The sequence below is a fragment of the Danio rerio genome, chromosome 8, assembly GCF_049306965.1.
Source record: "Danio rerio strain Tuebingen ecotype United States chromosome 8, GRCz12tu, whole genome shotgun sequence".
Lineage (NCBI taxonomy): Eukaryota > Metazoa > Chordata > Actinopteri > Cypriniformes > Danionidae > Danio > Danio rerio.
The window spans coordinates 57,260,831-57,284,654 of NC_133183.1; the positions used below are offsets into that span (position 1 = coordinate 57,260,831).

At 35.4% G+C, this 23,824-nt stretch overlaps 1 protein-coding gene across 21 annotated transcripts in view; it reads left to right on the forward strand.

Moving 5' to 3' along the window:
* plch2a (phospholipase C, eta 2a) overlaps positions 1–23,824 on the forward strand; it is a 297,121-nt gene that overhangs the window by 202,587 nt on the left and 70,710 nt on the right. For all 21 annotated transcript variants that reach the window (XR_012383552.1, XR_012383550.1, XR_012383551.1 and 18 more), the window contains 3 exons: positions 8,356–8,502; positions 14,648–14,891; positions 16,111–16,240. Coding sequence is in view for 12 of the 21 variants with exons in the window: in XM_073909056.1 (XP_073765157.1) it covers positions 8,356–8,502; positions 14,648–14,891; positions 16,111–16,240 (521 nt within the window). In the remaining 9 variants the exon portion in view is untranslated. The remainder of the gene's footprint in view (positions 1–8,355; positions 8,503–14,647; positions 14,892–16,110; positions 16,241–23,824) is intronic.

Genomic DNA, 23,824 nt, shown 5'->3' on the forward strand with positions numbered 1-23,824 from the left:
ACTAGTTATTTGGCAGTTTTAACATTTCCATTCAGGTTTCTCGAAACGCTTCAACCATGAACCTGGTTTCCATAGCAACCGTTTCAGAGCCACTAGAGGAGTGCGTTTGATGGGGAGCCACATGGGAAAGGCTTGCTTTACACTGCTCTTGCTCAACATGGGATAGATTTACTAAAGCATTCTCTGTTTTTTCGGGGGCGTCTACTGTTCAAGCAATCAAAAAGCCGTTTGGCTTAACCCCTATTGATTCTGAATTTCCCGCTGCGTATTCAGCAATAGGGATCAGATCAATTTAAAAGACCACAGCAAGGATAGATGCTGGCTGAATTTAGCAGCGCATTGAGCGGGCTTGTAGAACTTTTGTTAAACCCGGCATTTTATTTAAAGGTTAAGCTAGGAAACAGCCTAGAGGTTGCCGGATTCATTCTATAGTCCTAAAATAAATGTTCAACAGACCTTATGATCAGTAAATAATCCTCTTTGCACCAACAAATGCTTTCCGCTCTTCCTGAGACGCAATGTAGATCTATTATGAAAATTAAAATCTCCTTATATTATTTTGCAGTTCTTCAAATCATTTTATTTTTAAGATCGATTAAAATTTATTGAATTTATTTTGTTTATTACTTTATAATAATGCTATATATATATATATATATATATATATATATATATATATATATATATATATATTCACCAACAATTTACTAGAACAACACCTTACTAGAACCGTGTTGGACCCCTTTTTGCCTTCAGAACTGGCTTAACCCTTGGTGGCATAGCTTCAACAAGGTACTGGAAATGTTCCTCAGAGATATTGGTCTATGTTGATGTTATAGCATCACCCACATTTGTCGGTAGCACACCCATAATGTGAATCTCCTATTCCACCACATCCCAAAAGTGCTCTATTAGATTGAGATCTGGTGACTGTGGAGGCCATTTGAGTACAGTGAACTCATTGTCATGTTCAAAAAACCAGTCTGAGATGATTCGCGCTTAATGACATGGCGCGTTATCCTGTTGGAAGTAGCCATCAGAAGATGGGTACACTGTGGTCATAAAGGAATGAACATGGTCAGCAACAATACTCAGGTAGGCTGTGGTGTTGACACGATGCTCAATTGGTACTAATGGGCCCAGGAAAATATCCCCCACACCATTACACCACTAGCAGCAGCCTGAACCGTTGATACAAGGCAGGATGGATCCATGCTTTCATGTTGTTGATGCCAAATTCTGACCCCACCATCTGAATGTTGCAGCTGAAATCGAGACTCATCAGACCAGGCAACATTTCTCCAATCTTCTATTGTCCAGTTTTGGTGAGCCTGTGTGAATTGTAGCCTCAGTTTCCTGTTTTTAGCTGACAGGAGGGGCACCCGGTGGGGTCTTCTGTTGCTGTAGCCTATGTGCCTCAAGTTTGGACGTGTTGTGTGTTCAGAGATGCTCTTCTGCATACCTCGGTTGTAGCGAGTGGTTATTTGTGTTACTGTTGCCTTTCTGTCAACTGGAACCAGTCTGGCTATTCTCCTCCGACCTCTGGCATCAACAAGGCATTTGCGCCCACAGAACTACCGCTCACTGGATATTTTCTCTTTTTTGGACCATTGTCTGTAAATGCTAAAAGTGGTTGTGTGTGAAAATTCCAGTAGATCAGCAGTTTCTGAAATACTCAGACCAGCCTGTCTGGCACCAACAACCATGCCACGTTCAGTCACTTAAATCACATTTCTTTCTCATTCTGATGCTCGGTTCAAACTGCAACAGATCGTCTTGTCTATGTCAACATCCCTAAATGCGTTGAGTTGCTGCCACGTGATTGGCTGATTGGAAATTTGCATTAATTTGCAGTTGGACAGGTGTACCTAATAAAGTGGCTGTTGAGTGTGTTTGTATATATGTATATATATATATATATATATATATATATATATATATATATATATATATATATATATATATATATATATACTGTATATAAAATGAATAACCAAGTAACTTTTCAGGACATTTTTAGTACTTGAAATTGTTGTAGTATATTATTTTTTATACGATGCATTTAGCAATAAACTGCTAAAAATATGATTTTTAATAAATAATAAATGTAATACATTTTATAAAACTTAATAAATATCTGTATAAAAATATTTTGATTTTTTTTCAAAACATGTCCAGTCCAGTCAGAGATGCGTTTAATCTTAAATATGAAGAGATAATTAGTAAAAAAAAAATAATAATAATAATTTTGACATTATTTACTTCCCTTTACTTTGTTCTAAACCTGCATGTACAGTATCTTTCTTTTTTAGATCACAATATAACATGCTTTAGAGGTGACCTATTTTATGTTATTGTTTTATTTAAATTTTTACAACCATAGAACTACTAAACGCATGGGATTAGGCTGTAAAAAGCTTTGTTTTTGCTCTAATTCAAGCTAAAAATGTTGTTCCAGGTGATGATGACCCTCAATATGTAAGTGTGATTAATGTTTCATAATCATTTGGCCTCATCCAGGGTACCTCAGCCATGCAATCAGCGCACTGTCATTCTCAATACACATCCAGCAATCACTCAAACCTGGATTTAATGCTCTGCTACAATCTTCTTATATTACATCCTGTCTGTCGATGCTCCCTGCATAATTATCAAATAAAGAGCCACCTCAGATGAGCGCCGCCAATATTAATACCACATTAATGCTAAGAGAGAAGCAATGGCCCACTATTGTGAACTCATCACCGATTATTATATAATGGTCTCTCAGCTCATCTGCTGTTTATGTAACGGCGGTCTGTTCTTTCAAGAAACTTCTTTACCGAAGCCAGATCTACTGTTGTCTTAAGTGTTACTTCTGTTCATGAGTGTGCGAAAAAGGGAAACCAAAAAGCTTGCAGTCGTTTCCGATCTTGACAGCAGTTTGGTGGATTAAAGTCTTCTGGGATTTTGTTCCTGTTAGCTTTTTTCCTTGAACTGTTATGACACTTAAAGCACCGTGGTTACAGTAATGACCAAAATTACTGAATAATTGTCTACATTTCGGGGTCACTAATTATTTGAAGATAAAACTATTTTTTAAGCATGATTCTGTGTACTGAAGCACAGATATATGTTTGATATGTCTGAAAAAGAATATCTTTCAGTTATTTAATCTGCCATTTGGTGGTAATATCTTTAAGGACAAAGTTCACCCCAAACTTAAAATGTCCTCAATGTTTACTCACCCTCAAGTGGCTTCAGACCTTTATGAGTTTCTACTTTCTGTTGAACACAAAATAAGTTGTTTCCTAGTTTGTAAATTAAAATAATAATAATAATAATAATAATAATAATAATAACATTTGTAGAATATCATTCAATAATTCAAGTCCCTTGAAATAATAAAATTGCAGCCCTGAGTCCTGAACTAAACCTTATTGAACATCTCTTAAAAACACTTGGGGGCAAAGTTATGGGTAAGAAACTACAGTCGGTGAACTAATTTCTCAGTGAACTAATTAAAGAATACCTTCCAGTTATTTAATATGCCATTTGGTGGTAATATATTTAAAGTCACAGTTCACCCCAAAAATAGATTTTTTTAAACCTCTGTTTTTAATGACTGATTTTTCAAGAAGGTGATCCATTTAAAAAAGTTTCTAGAATGAATTAAATTTGTAGACCTTACTGAAAATCCTTGGTGACAAAGTTATGGCTGAGAGACTACTGTCAGTGAATTAATATTAATCACTGGAAGTCAACGGTTACAGGTTTTTAGCATTTTTTCTAAATATTTTCCTTTGTGTTTAACAAAAGAAGAAAATTCAAACAAGTTTGTGACAATGGGTGAATGATGAGTTAACGGTGACAGCACTTTAAGTTTTTGCTGAACTGTCTCTTTAACTTTCTGTCAAACCTGAATTAACTGGTAGTGGAACATTCCAGTTTTTACTAATTTTTCAGGAAGGTGACCCATTTTAACGTTCGTTCATTCATTTTCTTTTCGGCTTAATCCCTTTATTAATCCGGGGTCAGCGGAATGAACCGCCAACTTATCCAGCACGTGTTTACGCAGTGGATGCCCTTCCAACCGTTTTAAAGTTGTAAATTTGAAAAATAAATATTAATAACATTTGTATAATATCATTCACTTATTCAAGTCTCTTTAAATAATGAAATGGCAGTCAAGAGTACTGATATAAACCTGATTGAATATCTCTTAATAATATTTGGAGGCAAAGTTCTGGAGGCTAAGAAACTAATCAAGAGACTAGTGATGTCACTTGACTACAGATATGCTTGTCACAGAAATCAAGGACCTCTCCATATTCCTTTTTGCCTGCTGTAACTTTCAGAAATTTTACTTACTAATTTTTAAATTAGTGAAATTTCATTTAGTTATCTTTTTTCATTCTACTGGTATTGCAGTTTTCTTTTTTTATCACTGTGATTACAAGCTAAAAAATAAGGTTATTTTAACCTAACTCTGGTTGTAATACAAACTAAACCAAATGCTGGGTTAATTTTGAAATAAACTTATACTGTAGGACCAAATTTGTCGGAATGTTTGGATTTGTCCTTATTAACCCAGTTTGCGGTTTAATAACCCAGTGTTTTGTGTAAGAAAAACTAATAATTGTGGAATGCCATGATAAAAGTGCCTTCAAATTTTTAATGGTGATTACATTATATCTGAATATAGTAAGTGTTTATTAGATGTTCTCGAATTTATCTTCCGTATATTATGTTTCAGGGCATGTACCAAAGCAATGTTGTATAGTAATCAAAATTGTACAGCTTTTGATTAGCAGAAGAGTCAATTAGAAATGTTTCTGCTGTCGATTGCTTGATAATTTCAAGTAATTCTATTTTCATGGCCAATTTTCTACAGCATTATCCCAGACAAGTTCAATATTTCACCACCACGTGTCAATTTCAGAATGAACCATTTGGAGGAACGTTAAGAGAGAGAATACGCCAGTTATTTCCAATCCATCATTGCTTCCAACAAGCGTTTGCTTTGACAAGTACAGTACGAACAGAGAAACACTCAATCTTACCAAACAATAGTTGCGCTGTGAAAGCAAGGGAACGCTGGAAAATGAAACATATTGGATTTCGATCAGGTTCATAAAGGTCGCAATAATGATTGCTTACCACTTGTCAGATATTTTGATGGATAGTCCTCTGGGTAAAACACATGTACACAGAAAACTCTGAAAAATATACTGTATGATTGAGTGGGGTTTACCAATATTGTTCTGCGAAGCAAACAACTTAACCTCAGCCCACTGAAAGGATAAAAATATCTTTTCCTTCACAGTGAAAGTTGGATCTGGCCTGAATTTTTCTTTTTTTTTTTTCACACTAAAGAAATTGTAGAGCATTAACATGCTTTATTTATATTTTGAGGGGGGAAATGTGAGCAATATCCAGCCATCTACTGCATATTTAAAGCTTATATGTGAGTCTGGACCACAAATCCAGTCTTATTTACACTGTTAAAAGTGATTAGTTATTTAAAGCGAGTAAACCAATTGTCTTAAAAGAAAAAGAGTTGACTTTACAAAAATAAAGTAAGTAAACCAATTGTAACCAATTGAACTCTTAGGTTGACTTAAGTTCTAGCGAAATGACACTGTAAAAAATGCAGGGCTCCACATAATATATTCATGTTGTCCCACTCCCAACACAAATCGATTAAGTTAACTCAACACTTTTATCACATTTATGTGGATTGAACTTTTTTTGAACAAGCAAAAAAAAAAAAAAAAAAATATATATATATATATATATATATATATATATATATATATATATATATATATATATATATATATATATATATATATATATATATATATATATATATATATATATATATTGAGTGCAGTAACTAAAATATATCTGCTCTTCCAGACTCTAATGTGTCTTCTCAATTCAATACAGGCTTTAATAGATTTTATAGACTTAATGAAGCCACAAATGAGTAATATTGTAATATTTACAATAATTATTTGAAAACAAACTTGCTAGTCTGACACTGTAAAAAAGAATTAGTTGACTTAAGAAAAGTGACTACAATAAGCATAATTATAAAAATTATGTCAGCGTAATAGTTTTAAGTTACAATGGGTTTACTTACATCATTTTTATATTGAACTTGTTGCTTTTAAGACAATGGGTTTACCCCCTTTGAATAACTAATTACATTTTAAAGTGTATGCACTCAAAAAATGACATAGCTGTTTGTTTAAACTACTTATTTAAAATCAGTTGAAACAACACAATCTTTAAGATTATTTTGGAGGAGAACCGAATTGTTTTCTTTTCAATCCACTTAAATTTGTGAAAACTATTAAGTTGATTTAAACAATTTGTGTTGGGATAATATGACTGAATTGTGTGGAACCCAATGGTATTGGAACCCTACATTATTTTACAGTGGCAAATGGCAAGAAAATGTTCTATTTTTATTTTATAGCAAAAATCGTTACAATATTAAGTAAATTTATCAAAACATTTTTAAAATTAGTAACGTGCATTGCACTTCATTAAGACAATTATAAAGGTAATTTTCTATATTTTTATTTTTTCTAACTTTTAGATTCAAGATTTTCTGAATACACTGCAACAAAAAATACTACTCAATGGATTTGTGCTGGGACAACATGAAGGAATTAAGTTAATTTATTAGTTTTTACAAATTTAAATAGATTGAATATAAAACAATTAAGTTGTTAACAAACAGCAAATGTCTTTTTTTGTGTGGTTTGAATATCAAAACTAAACAAAATATGCATTGATGCCTGTTTGAGTGACTAGATTGTCACTATCATTTCAAAATACAGGGCCCTATCATACACGTGGTGCAATAGGCACAAGACTTGTTTGGTGCAATTTGTTGCTATTTTCAGACTAGTGCAACCCTAATTTGAACGTTTTGCGCCACGTTGTATAAATAGCTAATTCATTTGCTCCGCTTTGTGAACTCATGGGTGTGTCGGTCTCAAATGAAGGTGTGTTGAGGGGCATTGTTGGCTCACTGGTATTTTGAGGAACTGAAATAGACTGCGTCATTGACCAACAGAAAGCTGAACTGAAGTCCAACGCAGGGCACATTAGTTATACGCCTGTGCAGGTCCAAATTACACATTGCTTAATACACACAGGACGTACAGCAACACACAAATCTTTACAAATAAAAAAAAAAAAAGGATTAAAACTTTTTGAATATGATTTTTTTCTGAAAAACATTACTGCCAGGCTTTTTTCAGCTTATTTATGACAATTTGCATTTGAATAATGTTAATATTATTATCAGTATTATTTATTTTATGCATATTTATATTTGTTTTAATAAAAACAAGTTTAGATTTAGTTCCACCTGTCGGGTTTTGGAGACGTCTAAATGTTTGGATTTACTCATTGGAATTATTTGTTTATTTATTCTGGAAATTAGAACTGAATTTAGAAAAATGTTTTGAAACAAATCTTTGCGCTTAACAAACTAAATTAAATATGTAGGCTAATGGATGTCTTCAGTTGAGCGAGTTTCCACCGTTTCCTTATCCACGAAAGTAAAGGAGTAAAGTATAAAATTAAAGACAAAGTAAGGGGGCCGAATGGAGGAGGCTCATTCTTTATCCTCGCATTGCAGATGCTCTGTTTAACAGTTTTTTCATTAGTGAAGTGTTCAGTTTTTCCACTTACAAAGTCCACTATTTAAATAGCAAATGCGCCATGGCGTGATGCAACTGACTATTAAAGGGAATGGGAGATGAGACTCTGATTGGTTTTATGCAAGTTATGCTCAAAACACACTTATGATTCATTAAGAGAATAAGCACAACCCTGTAAAACCATGCGCCAGGGTGCAAATAGTATTTTTCAGTCCTTAAAATAGCAAAAATGTACTCGAGCACACCTTTGATGCATTTGCGCCCTGCGCTTTAGACTTTGCGCTTAGATCATTAAATTAGAGCTCATGTTTTTTAAGAAGGCATTCATACACTGTAAAGCCGAACAGTCAACTTTATCAAATGAAATGAGTGTAGTTAACTCAAAATTGACTGAAAGTTAATTCTACGCATTTGAAAGGAGTTTTGAACTCGGTGTTAAAGGTAATGAGTTAAAAATACCTCATTACTTCAACTTAAATGGAGCCAGTTCACAGTACTCTTCAAAGCTACTGTTGAGGATTCCTCAAATGGATTGAGTTGCCTTAACTTATTGGGTTTTACAGTACTCAGTTGGTTTGAGTTCTCTTCATTTACTGGGTTTTACAGTGTAGTAATTGTTGATATGCTGATATTCTACAATAGACTTGCCTTAAATAATCCCTGCTTCTTTTGTCTCTGTTTTTTTTCATAGTGGAAAAATGCATGAGTTCAATGCAGACGGGCACTCAGATGGTAAAACTCCGTGGAGGATCCAAAGGCCTGGTGCGCTTTTTCTACTTGGATGAACACAAGTCCTGTATCCGCTGGCGACCGTCTAGGAAGAATGAGAAAGCCAAAAGTAAGTCTAATTCGTATCGCTAAGGTTAAGCCTCAATCCCTCAGTGTACTGTGCTTTATTTCTGTCAGTGGCCACAGTGAAAGTCTCAAATCTTAGATGCTACTACTCATGGATAAAGAGAATTTGTTGTCATTTATGTTGCAAGTGTCAACCTTGTCTAGCGTGTTGTCATATCTCATTAAAGGAATCCAAAACTGAATATCCTGTTATTGTTTACTCATCCTTCACTTGTTTCAAAGCTGTCTGAGTTTCTTTCTTCTGCTGAACAAAAGACGATATTTTGAAGAAAGCTTGAAAATGGGATTCATTGACTTTGTTTTTCCTACTAGGGAAGTCAATGGTTGCAGGTTTTCAGCTTTCTGCAAAATATTTTCTCCTGTGTTCAATATAAAAAGTTTTGAAAATACTTTAGGGTGAGTAAATTGTGAGTTTTTTTATTATTCATTGGTGAACTATCCTATCAAGAATCAGCTCTGACAAATATAAATGTTGAGTGCAGAATTAAATCTGAACAAAGTCTGAGAGGATTTTAAGCGGTCATGATTTATTTATTGTTTTGTTATGTCTCTTGGTTTTCATTTAGACAGTTAATGACTTTTTGAACTAAAAACTCCTGACACTTGTGTCAGATTCAGTAGTGGGCTGCTTCACCTTTTAACAAAAACTTGCTTGCAAAATTTCTGTTACGCACTGCCTCATTTCAGATTTGTGAGCAAGTCACAATCAAGTCCGTTACCTACCATAAAGTTAGAGTCAAGCCTAAAATCCCTTTTGTGTTTGAAGTGAAGATTGAAGATTGATGGTCAGGTCTGATATCCTAACTTTGTAAATTTATGCAGAATTATTTTTTTCTTATAAACATGATCCATTTCTATTTAAAAAAAATAAATAAATAAAATCTATGTTATAGTCAGTGGTGTAAAGAGTACTGAAAACTCATAGTCAAGTAAAAGTGCCATTACTTGACTAAAAATGTAGTGTAAGTAGTAAAAGTATCAATTGTAAATATTACTCAAATTATGAGTAATAAGTAGACATTTCAAAAGTACTCAAGAGTAGTGAGTAGGAATTTGTGGGGGTGTGTAAACGTAACATTCTGTAGTGCATTAGGTATTGCCCAGCAGGCACACAAGATCATAAGACTTTAATATTAGGTTAGATTTAGGTTGTGACGTCAGGTGACCAAAATTCAACATCTAGTCAGCGTCTAAGGACAACGTTATTTTGATTTCCAATAATGATGTCAAATGACATTGATATTTGGTTGACTTTAGGTTGTTAGAAAGTGACCAAAATCCAACGTCGACTCAACATCTTAAACCAACGTCTTATTGATGTCAAATACTGACATTTATTCATCAGGTATGACAATCAAAATCCAACATCTGATAAATGTCAACAGTGGTAACGTCCACTTTTGGCCATTTTGGTCCTCACTTCCAATACTTCCGAACAGTTTACTGCAATTATGAGGTAGCAGTTATGCAATTATGTCTTGAGGTAGTTCATTATGATGCGATTTACCTTCTATGTGCGATTTGATTGACTAGCAGGACTTATTTTTCTAATACCCATAGACAAGACAAAATAAAGTAGTTTATCTGTTTTATCCCTAGTGAATCGTTCAGTTTTTCTTAAAGCAAATGGGATTGGTTTATGCTCAAAACACCCATAACTCATTAAGAGAATAAGCTCAACCCTGTTAGACCATGCACTGTGGCGCAGAGCTTATTTTCCGTCCTTAAAATAGCAAAAGTGGATTCTGACATGCCCTTAATGCTTTAGACTTTGTACTTAGACCAAAACCCCAAGTGTTAAAACAAAACCCCAAGTGTTTTTCAGCCAATAGTAAATTCCAGTAAAAGATTTATTTCAATTTTATAAGATTCCGTTTACATCATCGACCTGGTAATGTAATTAAAACACATTCAGTTAAATAAACGTAAACATTCGATTAGTTGTTTTCAAGAGTTCACACTTAGCTGATGATTGATAATAAGGCATATTTGGCATGCTGTCCCGGGAGAAAGCCCTGAGCTCAGAATATCCTGTAGCCCAGGGCTCCTTCCTGTTTAAAGGGCGAGAGGGGAGTTTGAGCTCAGGTCAGTCTCGAGAATTCCCCTGCTTTGTGAACAGGCTAGGAGTAGCTGAGATATAGCTGTCTTTGCACTGTGGGGGAAACCTGAGCACCTGGAGGAAACCCACACCAACACAGGGAGAACATGCAAACTCCACTCTTTTCACTTTGGAAATTTAACCAAATGTGGTGGTTTTAATGAACGATTTACAGAAGTGTATGTTGAACTGATTCTTTTAAAACAGCCGATTTATTCAGAGAGGATGAAAGTGACTGAATTATTGAATCATTGAATCAAACCTGGACTACATTTAGTCACAAAAGACCACTGTGTTGTTTGGAGCTTGTAGCTTGGCTGGTCTATGAACCACTTTGGAATCTTTACCAAATACTTTGTTTCTGTCATTGTGAAAAGCAGCATATATGGCATTAACACACTATAAACATCTTTACACAGCAAAGGCGGCACAGAAACCAAATCAAAAGTGGCATGAAATTGTAAAAATGTGCATTTACGCTGATGATTTAATGTGGTACAGCATCCTAGATGCTTCAAGGCCACCCTATTTTGGCTGTGTAAAGAATCTTTATTATTATAAAAGAAAAAGAAAGGGGGTAAACAGGTGACACAGTGGCGCAGTAAGTAGTGCTGTCGCCTCACAGCAAGAAGGTCGCTGGGTTGCTGGTTCGAGCCTTTGCTTAGTTGCCGTTTCTGTGTGGAGTTTGCATGTTCTCCTTGCGTTCGCAGGGGTTTCCTTTGGGTGCTCCGGTTTCCCCCAAAGTCCAAAGACATACGGTACAGGTGAATTGGGTAGGCTAAATTGTCCGTTGTGTATGAGTGTGTGTGTGAATGAGTGTGTGTGGATGTTTCCCAGAGATGGGTTGCGACTGGAAGGGCATCCGAATGGCGGTTCATTCCGCTGTGGCGACCCCGGATTAATAACGGGTCTAAGCCAACAAGAAAATGAATGAATGAATGAAAGGGGGTAAACATTAGAAACTGTTAAGTTTGACATTATTATAATGGGGCGGCATAGTGGCTCAGTGTTTAGGACTGTCGCCTCACAGCAAGACGGTTTTAAAATAAAAAACTGAAAAGCCGATGCTTCCGATTCATTTTTCTTTCTAACAAGGAGCTTTACAAAAAATACGACTTCCTATTACAAATGTGTTTCGATTGCTCTGTCGTAAATAAGACTGCAATAAATGATCCTCTGCATTTTGACCTGCCTCTCTTGCCTTTCCAATTTCCTGAGGGTGTCCTGAGTTATTGGCATTACGCCTCACAGGGAAACGTTACTTCAGTAGCGCCGCTTATGATTCATGTCTAAATGACAGCGCTCATTGTGTCTCGCGAGGGGTGGGGGGATAAAGTTCCGAGTCCCGACATTCCACCGCAGGCTAGGGAATTAATCAGCTTCTTAAGTTGACTCAATTATTCATCAGAATTAACCCGTAAAGATTTTGGATGCCTCATTGAGCACACACATGCGCCGGTTGATTTGTTTAAAAAAAAAAAAGAGTTGAGGCCAGAAAGACTCCAAATGGCATTAAATATGCTGAGAGCAAACAAAAATGAGACCATATTTGGTTTGCTACCACCTCAATCTGCATAATTTAGAGGAGATCTTCAACTTGAAAACACATGCAGATGCATTTTTATGCTTTTGACACAGTTGTATCTATTTACTATCATACATGTATGCCAGAGGTGGCCAACCCTGTTCCTGGAGAGCCACCTTCCTGCAGATTTCAGTTGCAACCCATGTCAAACACACCTGCCTGTAATTATCATGTGGTGTTCAGGTCCTAATTAATTGGTTCAGGTGTGTTTGATATGGGTAGCAACTGAAATCTGCAGGAAGGTGGCTCTCCAGGAACAGGGTTGGCCACCACTGATGTATGCTGTAAAAATTCCTGTTTAATAAGTGTTTTTTGTTTATTTACGGTTTTGAATTGCATTATGGGATGCTTATCTCTGCTCTGTTGACTTTTGTTGTTCAAATTCAACTCTTCAGTTGAACAAAGGGACTATATTAACCTTCTATTCTTCTTCTTCTTCTTCTTTGGCCTTAGTCCCTTGGTCCCATGGTTGCGGGATCGGCTTTTTAAAGCAAGTCCTCCATTTAGACTTGTCCAAATGATAACGATTTTTTTTTTTACACATTCCGGCTGGTCTGTCACCTGGGCCTGTCACCCTCATACACTACGGACAATTTAGGCTACCCATTTCACCTGCAGCATGTCTTTGGACTGTGGGGGAAACCGGAGCACCCGGAGGCGCCACTGCTTCGCCACCTTATTAACCTAAATAATATAATGTATAGAGAAAAATAAGGCTGTAATATGGTGTTAGATTTGTAACACAGCGTTAAACAACAGGCATATGCTTAATCAGATGTCACTCCAGTAGTTGTCCTATTGCTTTGTTTTGGCTGATGGAATGTGCTGGAACAGCCTGCTGTTGAGATGTGGCCACTCTTGGCAGACAGGGTCCGCTTTAAATGAACACAAATTGATAAATTAAGTGTTTCTAGACGCTCTACATTGGCGGCGGAGAGTGTTTAATTTGAGGTAGCCATCTGCTCTTCTGATTTGCATAATCTGATCTTAAGAGACTTCATTACACACATTCGTAGCATTAGGATGATCTTTTCGTTGAGATTTTTGCAGCTTGAAGGAAAGCAGAATGTTAATGAGCACCTCAGGATTACAGCCCAAATGCCATCCCTTTCTTAAAACTTCTCAGGACATAATGTTTGTTTCTGTTTTTTCCAGTTCAGTCAAAGCAGGGTGAATCCCTGCCTTCTAGCTATTCTGGAATCAGCTACCGGAAATGATCAGATGTGCTCCAACATGGGCGTTGCTAGGCCTATTTTGGGGGGGTGTAGCCCTATATTTCTACTCATCCTCCTGTAAAACTTTTGTCATTCATTCTCTTTTTAGCTTACACCCTTTATTAATCAAGAGTCGCCACAGCGGAATGAACCGCCAACTTATCCACAAATGTTTTACGCAGCGGATGCCCAACCCATCTCTGAGAAACATCCATACACAGTCGTTCACACTCATACACTACAGACAATTTAGCCTACCTAATTCACCTGTACCACGTCTTTCCTGACTGTGAGGGAAACCGTGAGCACCTGTAGAAAACCCGTGCGAATGTGGGGAGAACGTGCAAACTCCACACGGAATCGCCAACTGACCCAGCCGCGGCTGGAATCAGCGACCTTCTTGGTGTGAGGGGACAGCACCACCTACTGCGCCACGTTTTTCATTTAATCAGCAAGCCGAGCGAGAGAACAAGGTGTGTGGTAATCGATGAATTGTGATAATATCTGCTCATTTGCTGTTCTTTGCTATAGATACAGCAATCTGTCTATTGTTTTCATCGATGTTCACCTAATAATCACAGCGTATTAACCAACATTTAGCTATTTTTATTTCAAAATGAACTACCAATATAAAACACATTACCGTGCATGTAGCATTAGCTTTACTTAGGCCCACACGGAATCTCTGCGCGCAGATTTTCCGCAGTTTTTCTGCAGATTTTTAGCCCATCATTAATTCTGTTTATTTGTAAATCTGAATTTATTCAGTTTTTATTTAGTAATTTATTACTTTTTATTTCATATATTAAGGTTTTAGTTATGATACTCCGCTGGATACTCCCAAAATAATTCCGCAGAAATCCGCAGATTTTTACCAAAATTCTCTGCAGAAATAGCAAAAAACGTCCGCAGATTCCGGACACCTGAATCTAAAATAAAAATCCTATGATCGCCCCTTGATTCGCTGACATCTGTTTAGCTGTGCCTTTACTGAATGAGCACTGTGCTACGTCTCACAGATTGCACAATTTCTTTTTCTTTTTAATTCCTTTAAAATCTGTTTTAACACATATAATCTGTTTTTAATTAAAATGTTTATTGTTATTTTTATTTTCTTATTTTTGTCTCTTTTATTCCTGTTTATGTAAAGCACTTTGAATAACCTTTGTGCATGAAATGTGCTAAATAAATAAACTTCCCTTGCCTTTTCTCTCTCTTTTTTTACCTCCAGTCTCGATCGACTCCATTCGGGAGGTTTGTGAGGGGAAGCAGTCTGAGATCTTCCAGCGGTATTCAGACGGTAGCTTTGATCCCAACTGCTGCTTCAGCATCTACTATGGCGAGCACATGGAGTCACTTGACCTGGTGTCTGGCACAGGAGAAGAGGCTCGCACCTGGATTACTGGCCTTAAGTACCTTATGGCCGGCATCAGCGATGAAGACAGTCTGGCTAAACGACAACGCACTCGTGACCAATATCCTTCCTAATGGAACTCCTATTTTAAAAATGAAAATGTGTTATCCACCATACTTAAAATCAGAATATATGAGAAAGAGGCATCTTGAAGGGGACCTATTATGCAAATATCACTTTTGCACGGGGTTTAAACACAAGGGTGCGGCAGCATTGTGTGAATATAGCCATCTTCTAATGATAAAAAAGATAATTGATTTCATTTTTAATGATCACATTGATAAAAACAGTCTGCAGAAACACTCGGATTGACATTCTCCTGTGTACGTGTCATCAATGGAAGAAAGCCCCGCCCACTAGTGGTGATCTCTCCCTCATTAGCATAGGATGGTGTTAGTCTTATTAGCCACTATGCTGACACATAGCTCCGCCCTCTTTTGAAAAGTGCACAATCTCATTTGAATTTAAAGCGACAGTCACCAAAATGGGACAATTAAGATCAAAGCTTCTGGCAGTGGGCAGTTTTACAGAGTTATAAAACATTATTTGGGTGGTATTTTGAGCTGAAACTTCACATACACACTCTAGGGACGTCAGAGACTTATTTTCTATCTTAGATTAAGTCGCATGATAGGTTTCCTTTAAGACTGACAATGTGCACAGCAAAATAAACATTGTACAGTTGAAGTCAGAATTATTAGCCCCCCTTTGATTTTTATTATATTTCCCAAATGGTGTTTAACAGGGCAAGGAAATTTTCACAGTGTGTCTGATAATATTTTTTCTTCTGGAGAAAGTCTTGTTTGTTTTATTTCGGTTGGAATAAAAGCATTTTTAAATTTTTTAAACAGCATTTTAAGGTCAAAATTATTAGCCCCTTTAAGCTCATTTTTTTAGATAGTCTACAGATCAAACCATCGTTATACAATAACTACCCTAACCTGCCTAGTTAACCTAATTACCCTAGTTAAGCCTTTAAATGTCACTTTAAGCTGTATGGAAGTGTCTTGAAAAATACCTAGTAAAATATTATGTACTGTCATCATGGCTAAGATAAAATAAATCAGTTATTAGGGATGAGTTAGTAAAACTATCATGATTGTAAATGTGTTGAAGAAATCTTCTCTTTGTTAAACAGAAATGGGGGAAAAAAATAAACAGGGGGGGCCTAATAATTCTGACTTCAACTGTATATTTCCTGTGTACTTCACAGCAGAAAACAAGAGTGGATTTACTGTGTTATTCTGTGTTGCTCACTGAGCCTTAACTCTTGTCATCACGTGGCTGAAGCAGACGTTTGCAGAGGCTGATAAGAATGGAGACGGCTGCCTCAGCATCAGTGAAGTCCTCCAGCTCCTGCACAAGCTCAACGTCAACCTGCCCAGGCAGAAGGTCAAGCAGATGTTTAAGGTAAGCTGACCACCAAGCTAGTTTTATGATCAGCTAACATGAAGTCACAATTATTAGCCCTCCTGTGAATTTTTTTTTTCTTTTTCAAATATTTCCCGCTTGATGTTTAACAGAGCGAGAAAATTTTCACTGTATTTCCTATAATATTTTTTCTTCTGGAGAAAGTCTTATTTGTTTTATTTCAGCTAGAATAAAAGCAGTTTCAAAACCGTTTTATGGTCAATATTATTAGCCCCCTTAAGCAATACATTTTTTAGATTGATTACAGAACAAACCATCAATATACAATGATTTGCCTAATTGACTTAGTTAAACCTTTAAATTGCACTTTAAGCTAAAAACTAGAATCTTAAAAAAATCTACAACTTACGTAAAATCAATTTTGCAATGCATGCTTGTACTGAGATTATAAGTTTTATTTTTATTTTTTCTCCTTTGACAAAATGCATGGTCATGCTGACCATGTGAAAAAATTGAGTTGTCCCAAAAAAGTCGAAATAGTTGTGTTGTTTTAGCGTATTTTTAATAAGTACACTATAAAAAAGCCTTCATGTTTTCCTAACACATTCATGAAGTTAACAAATTTAAGTAGACTGAACACAAACAATTAAGTTGTCCCAAAAAGTCTCAAGAATTGTGTTGTTTTAGTTATTTTTGTATAACTCACTGTAAAAAATGCTTTCATATTGTCCCAACACAAATCCATTAAGTTAACCGAACACATGTAGGTGGTCTGAACACTGAAAAAAATGTCTGCAAAGTTGTTGCAAATAATTTATGTGTTAAATTTAAACAAACAAATTCAATTTAGTAATGTTCAACTTTCTTTACATTCAACCCAATTTAGTTGTTTACAACCACTTAACTTGACATTAACTAAAAATGTAAATGCAAGGATTCATTAAATCAATTAAGGTAACTAAACGCATTTAAGTGGACTGAACATGAAAAATTAAGTAGTCCTAAAAAAGTCAAAATAATTGTGTTGTGTCAGCTCGATTTAAATAACTACACTGTAAAAATTGCATTCTTGTTGTCCCAACACAAATCCATTTCGTTAACCTTACAAATTTAAGTGGACTAAACATAAGCAATTAAGTTGTCTCAAAAAATCTAAAGATTTGTGTTGTTTCAGCTCATTTTAAATGAGTACACTGTAAAAAAAACTTCATGTTGTCCCAACACAAATCCGTTAAGTTAACTTAACACATTTAGGTTGACTTAACATAAAAAATTAAGTTGTCCCAAAAAAGTCTAAATAATTGTGTTGTTTCAGCTCATTTTTAATAAGTACATTGTAAAAAAAAAAATACATTCACCTTGTTAATTTAACACATTTAAGTGGACTGAGCATGAAAAATTAAGTAGTCCTAAAAAAGTCAAAATTATTGTGTTGTGTCAGCTCGTTTTTAATAATTACACTGTAAAAATTGCATTCTTGTTGTCCCAACACAAATCCATTACGTTAACCTTACAAATTTAAGTGGACTAAACAAAAGCACTTAAGTTGTCCCAAAAAAGTCTAAATAATTGTGTTGTTTCAGCTCATTTTAAATAAGTACATTGTAAAAAAAATACATTCACCTTGTTAATTTAACACATTTAAGTGGACTGAACATGAAAAATTAAGTAGTCCTAAAAAAGTCAAAATAATTGTGTTGTGTCAGCTCGATTTAAATAACTACACTGTAAAAATTGCATTCATGTTGTCCCAACACAAATCCATTATACGTTAACCTTACAAATTTAAGTGGACTAAACATAAGCAATTAAGTTGTCCCAAAAAATCTAAAGATTTGTGTTGTTTCAGCTCATTTTAAATGAGTACACTGTAAAAAAAATGTGCCAACACAAATCCGTTAAGTTAATTTAACACATTTAGGCTGACTAAACATAAAAAATAAAGTTGTCCCAAAAAAGTCTAAATAATTGTGTTGTTTCAGCTCATTTTAAATAAGTACATTGTAAAAAAAAAAAAAAACATTCACGTTGTTAATTCATTCATTCATTTTCTTGTCGGCTTAGTCCCTTTATTAATCCGGTGTCGCCACAGCGGAATAAACCACCAACTTATCCAGCAAGTTTTTACGCAGCGGATGCCCTTCCAGCCGCAACCCATCTCTGGGAAATATCCACACACACACTCATACACTACGGACAATTTAGCCTACAAAATTCACCTGTACCGCATGTCTTTGGACTGTGAGGGAAACCGGAGCACCCGGAGGAAACCCACACGAACGCAGGGAGAACATGCAAACTCCACACAGAAATGCCAACTGAGCCGAGGATCGAACCAGCGACCCAGTGAATCTTGCTGTAAGGCAAACGTACTACCCACTGCGCCACTGCGTCGCCTTCACATTCACGTTGTTAATTAAACACATTACAGTAAATTGAACCTAAAGCTGTTGGGTTTTCAAAAAAAAATCTCCAGAATTGTGTTGAAATAAGTAGTTTAAACAAGCAGCCAACCATCCTTAATAGAGTGCACCTAGATAGTCAATCTATAATTCGCACTCTGATCGCAGTGTGCTTAAACATTCTAAACCATGGTCTTAAGTGTGTGTGTATACATAATGTGTGTGTGTGTGTGTCACTCTGCGCTCTGAAGCATTTCCCCGGCCGTCTGGATGGCTGTATGAGTATGTGCTTGAGACTTCACCTCAGCTGTTTGTAGGTCGCTAAGCTTCACACTTCATCAGCGTCCATCAGCCCATCTGCTGTAAATGGACACAGATGGCCTTTGGTGTAAGACACAGCGAACCACAGGGGGGCAATTTGGCCCTGCTATCCAACAACAGAGCGGGATGCTAGTGTGTTTTACACCTGAAGCCTTTGGCCCCGATTTCTTTGGCTTAAACTCGTGAACTACCTGTGGGATTCTCAGGTATTACTGTGTGCTGGGATTTTTTATTTATTTTATAAATTTTATTTTCAATAATTAAACAATTAATAATAGATAAAAAAAAATAATATCATTCTTTTTATTTTCGGCTCAGTCCTTTTGTTAATCTGAGGTCCAGATTCCCCCACAGTGCAAAGATATGAACTATAGGTGAACTGAATAAGCTAAATTGGCCATAGTGTACGTTTGTGAATGAGAGTGTTTCGCAGTATTGGGTTGCAGCTGGAAGGGCATTCGCAGTTTACTGTATACAAAACATTTAATGTATAAGTTAGCTGTTTATTCCACTGTGGCGACCCATTATAAATAAAGAAACAAGTTAGTTAGCTAGTTAATTTGCTTGATTGCTTGTTTGTTTGTTTGTTTGTTTGTTTGTTTGTTTGTTTGTTTGTTTGTTTTTAAACGTGACAATAATATTTTTGTATTTACGCACCAAATTAATTCAATTTATTAAATAAGTCATTTAGAAGCAAAATATTAAAAAAAACTAGTGTAATCACTACTGAAAATAAAAAATTAATGAAATAATTAACATTTTTGAATTAAATAATAATTAAATTATATTAAAATTCTTTGTAGATATTTAATTTTATTTATAAAAATTTTATTTGATTTTTTATGTGCAATTTAATGACATATAATGTCATATGGCTGGGGCAAAAGCATCTGAAAAAATATCACACTTAAAAATGATAATAATAATAATAATAATAATAATAATAATAATAATAATAATAATAATAATAATAATTGGAAGTACTGTTTTCAGCAGTGACAATAATATTTAGTTATCTCAGCACCAAATCAATTTAAATAATTGATTAACACCAAATAAACTAAAACTGCTGTAATCATTACTGAAAATTTGCCATTAATGAAATAAATTGCATTTTTATTTATTTATTTATTTATTTATTTATTTATTTATTTAATTTATGTATGACGTAATGTCATGTAATGTGGCAGGAGTATATGCATCCTAAAAAATATCACACCTAAAAAATAATAAAATATTATTATTATTATTATTATTATTATTATTATTATTAATATTAATATTATAAAGCAAAAACTTGCAGATACTGTTTTCAGCCATAACAATAATATTTTTCTTGGCACCGAATTAATTTTATTCATTATTTAAACTAAAACTAATTAAAACTTGTTTAATAACAATAAAAAAAATTTTGAAAAAAAAATGTTTGTTCTTTCAAAAACATTTAAAATGGTATTTTATGTTGTAACTTTTTTATTCATTAACTTATTTTGTTTATTATATATCATTTAATTTTTGTTTTATTTTTATTTATTTCGTTTATGTGCAATTTAATGTTATATAATGTCATATGGCTGATGTCAAATTAAACAAACTAACAAACAAACAAATAAATAAATTATATTTAAGTTATTTAGACAATAATATTTAGTTATCTTGGCTCCAAATAAATTTAATTAAATAATTAACACCAAATTAATTAAAACTAGTGGAATCAATATACCAACAGTATTTTGCAGGTATGGTTTTCATGGAATAAATTATGTTTTAAAATTAATCTTTTTTTTTTTTCTTTTATTAACATTCTGTCTTTCAAAAACATTTAAATGTTATTTTATTTTATTATTTTTTTTATTTTATATTTTTATTTTATTTTATTTTATATTTCTAGACCAGGACAAGCTTTCTGACACTGACCTAACAACCACAGACAAAATAATAATCGTATAGTTGTCAGTGCGCTTATTCTATAAACATTTTTATACATTCAATGTTTAACATTCATTCATATAGTTTCCTCTGACTTAGTTCCTTTATTTATTCATGGTCGCCACAGCGAAGTGAACCACCAACTTATGCAGCATATGTTTTATGCAGCGGATGCCACTTTTGCTTTCACACACACACACACACACACACACTACAATTACAATTACCCAATCCACCTATAGTGCATGACTTTGGACTGTGGGCGACACTGGAGCACCCGAAGGAAACCTATGCCAATAGGGGAGAACATGCAAACTCCACACAGAAACGCCAACTAACCAATCTAGGTCTCAAACCAGCGACCTTCTTGCTGTGAGGCGACAGTGCTAACCACTGAGCCACCGTGCCACCCAAATATTTAACATATGTTTCCATTTTAATTTCATATTATATTACGTCCTATAACTGAGATCCCTCATTCCAGTATACGCAAACGATGCTCTCCGTGTATGAAAGAGGCTCTCCGTCAGCATCTTCAGTGTTTGTGACCTGTTTTCACGCTTCTCTCCATAAAGCGGTGATTCTCCGGGCGCTCAGCTCAGGAGTTTATTACATCCTCCACGCCTCGGCTCTGCTCTCCTCAAGACTTTTATGTGTGCGTTTGACTCAGCAGCTCTATACGGATCAGCGCCGGCGCCTGAGCCTGGGATTCAATGAGCTGAGAAAACACTTATGAGCTGAGAGCGGCTGGAGATGTGGAGGCGCTGCTGTTTTTCGGTGGTTTTCTCAGCGTGGCAGGGGTGTAATTGTGGTGGTGGGTCTTGCTGCTGGTGAATGAGCTGATTGAAGAGCTGCGGGTTGATCCTACATCATGGCCAACCATCAGTCGGGTTTAAAGAAGCAAATCTAGCTTTAATTGTGCTTTTTTTAAGAGACCGAGATTTACATTTTCACAAAGGAAGTGATGAAGTGAATTCAAACAGCTTGTGTTCTGTTGTTGTTCCAACATTAATTTTTTACAGTGCAGATACAACTTTACAGTTAAAGATCCCCTATTATGCATTTAAAAAGGTCATATTTTGGTTTTGGGGGTCTCCAACAACAGACTGATTAAGGGTGTCACGATCCTCCAAATCCTCGATTCGATTTTCAATTATGAATAATTAATTAATTAATGACCAATTCATTATTTGTAGCCTACCGTTTAAACTACCTGACCTGCATGGTCTTTGTTTTACCCATAAACAAATCATACAGTAAATGAATAAAGGCAAGATACACACACCTGCTGTCTCGAGCGCATGGCTGTGAGTGCATCTGTGTCTGTGTGGTCACGTGATGTGCATTTTAAGAGGTAGAGAGGAAGGAGGGCTGCTCAGAAATGCTACACGCCACTGTGGATGTCAAATCGTTGTCGTTCTAAAATGCCTTTTAAAAATGAAGACAGTGTAAACAGGGCCTGAGTGTGTACTTTTCGCGAGCGGATTTGCAATGGGGGCGGGCTGAGGATCGCGATGCCGGTGTTGTCTATCGGACGAACCGTACGTAATACGTACATAGCAGAGCTTGCAAAACTGTGATTAAATCACACTGAACAGAGCTAAACTGAACTGAACTGAACTTAAACACTAAAACCTGAACCACACTGTTCCAATTACTATGACCATTTATGTGAAGCTGCTTTGACACAATCTACATTGTAAAAGCGCTATACAAATAAAGCTGAATTGAATTGAATTGAATTGTTTTTTTTTCGTCGACAACACGAACGCTGTCAACATAACACCGGCGACTTCATTGAAAGAAGAGAGGGTTTAAGTTCTGTCGACGGGTCTCCTGCTTCTGCAGTTTAACAAGCACTTCAACAAGCCTGTTTTTTTCCCACTTGGCAAGCCAAGCTGACGTGACATGGGGGCGTGGCAGCATCGACGTTTCTATTTTTTGATTCGATAATCGAAATTGAGCATAAATTTCGATCGATTTTGATTTTTAATGACACCCCTAAGACTGATATTTGTGCAAGGTCAAAAATACTTTCATTGTCTTATAATATGAACATATTTATAAGTGAACATTATAAGTGAACATATTTATGTGATATTTTTGTTGAAGTAAAATAAATATTGTCTATAACATACAAAATAAGCATATCTTTAAATTGATATTATAATAAAAATTACTTTCATTATATTATTGATATATTGATTAATATAGGGGTGCACAGCGGTGCAGTCGATAGCACGTTTACCTCACAGAAGGAGGTCACTGGTTCGAGCCTCGGCTGGGTCAGTTGGCGTATCTGTGTGGAGTTTGCATGTTCTCCTCGCGTTCGTGTGGGTTTCCTCCTGGTGCTCTGGTTTCCCCCACAAGTCCAAGAACATGTGGTACAGGTGAATTGAGTAGGCTAAGTTGTCCGTAGTGTATTAGTGTGTATGGATGTTTCCCAGAGATGGGTTGCGGCTGGAAGGGCTGCGTTAAACATATGCTGGATAAGTTGGTGGTTTATTCCGCTGTGGCAACTGCAAACTAACAAAGGGACTGAGCCGAAAAGAAAATGAAAATAAATGAATGAATTAATTAATGATTAGTAATAATGATGTTTTAACTTTTTTTATCTGTGGTTCAAGCAGCTTGAGCAAGCAAAAAAGAGGACTTGATTTAACAAAGTTTCGAAAAAATTACTAAATAACTAAAAAAAAAATTATTATAACTAGCCCAATTAACTTACAGTGTTTAACCTAGTTTAGCCCTTAAATGTCACTTTAAGCTGAATAGTTCAAGTTCAAGTTCATTTATGTATAAAGCAGTCACAAGACTGACCAAATTGCTGTACATTAGACATGGTAAAAACAAAAAGACAGAATATAAAAACATAGAAATAAGGCAAGAGAAACGTCTGTAAAAATGTAGCAGTAGAAAGGACTATTAAAATAGTCTGCGTTCACACCAGACGCGGAACGTGCAGACAAAT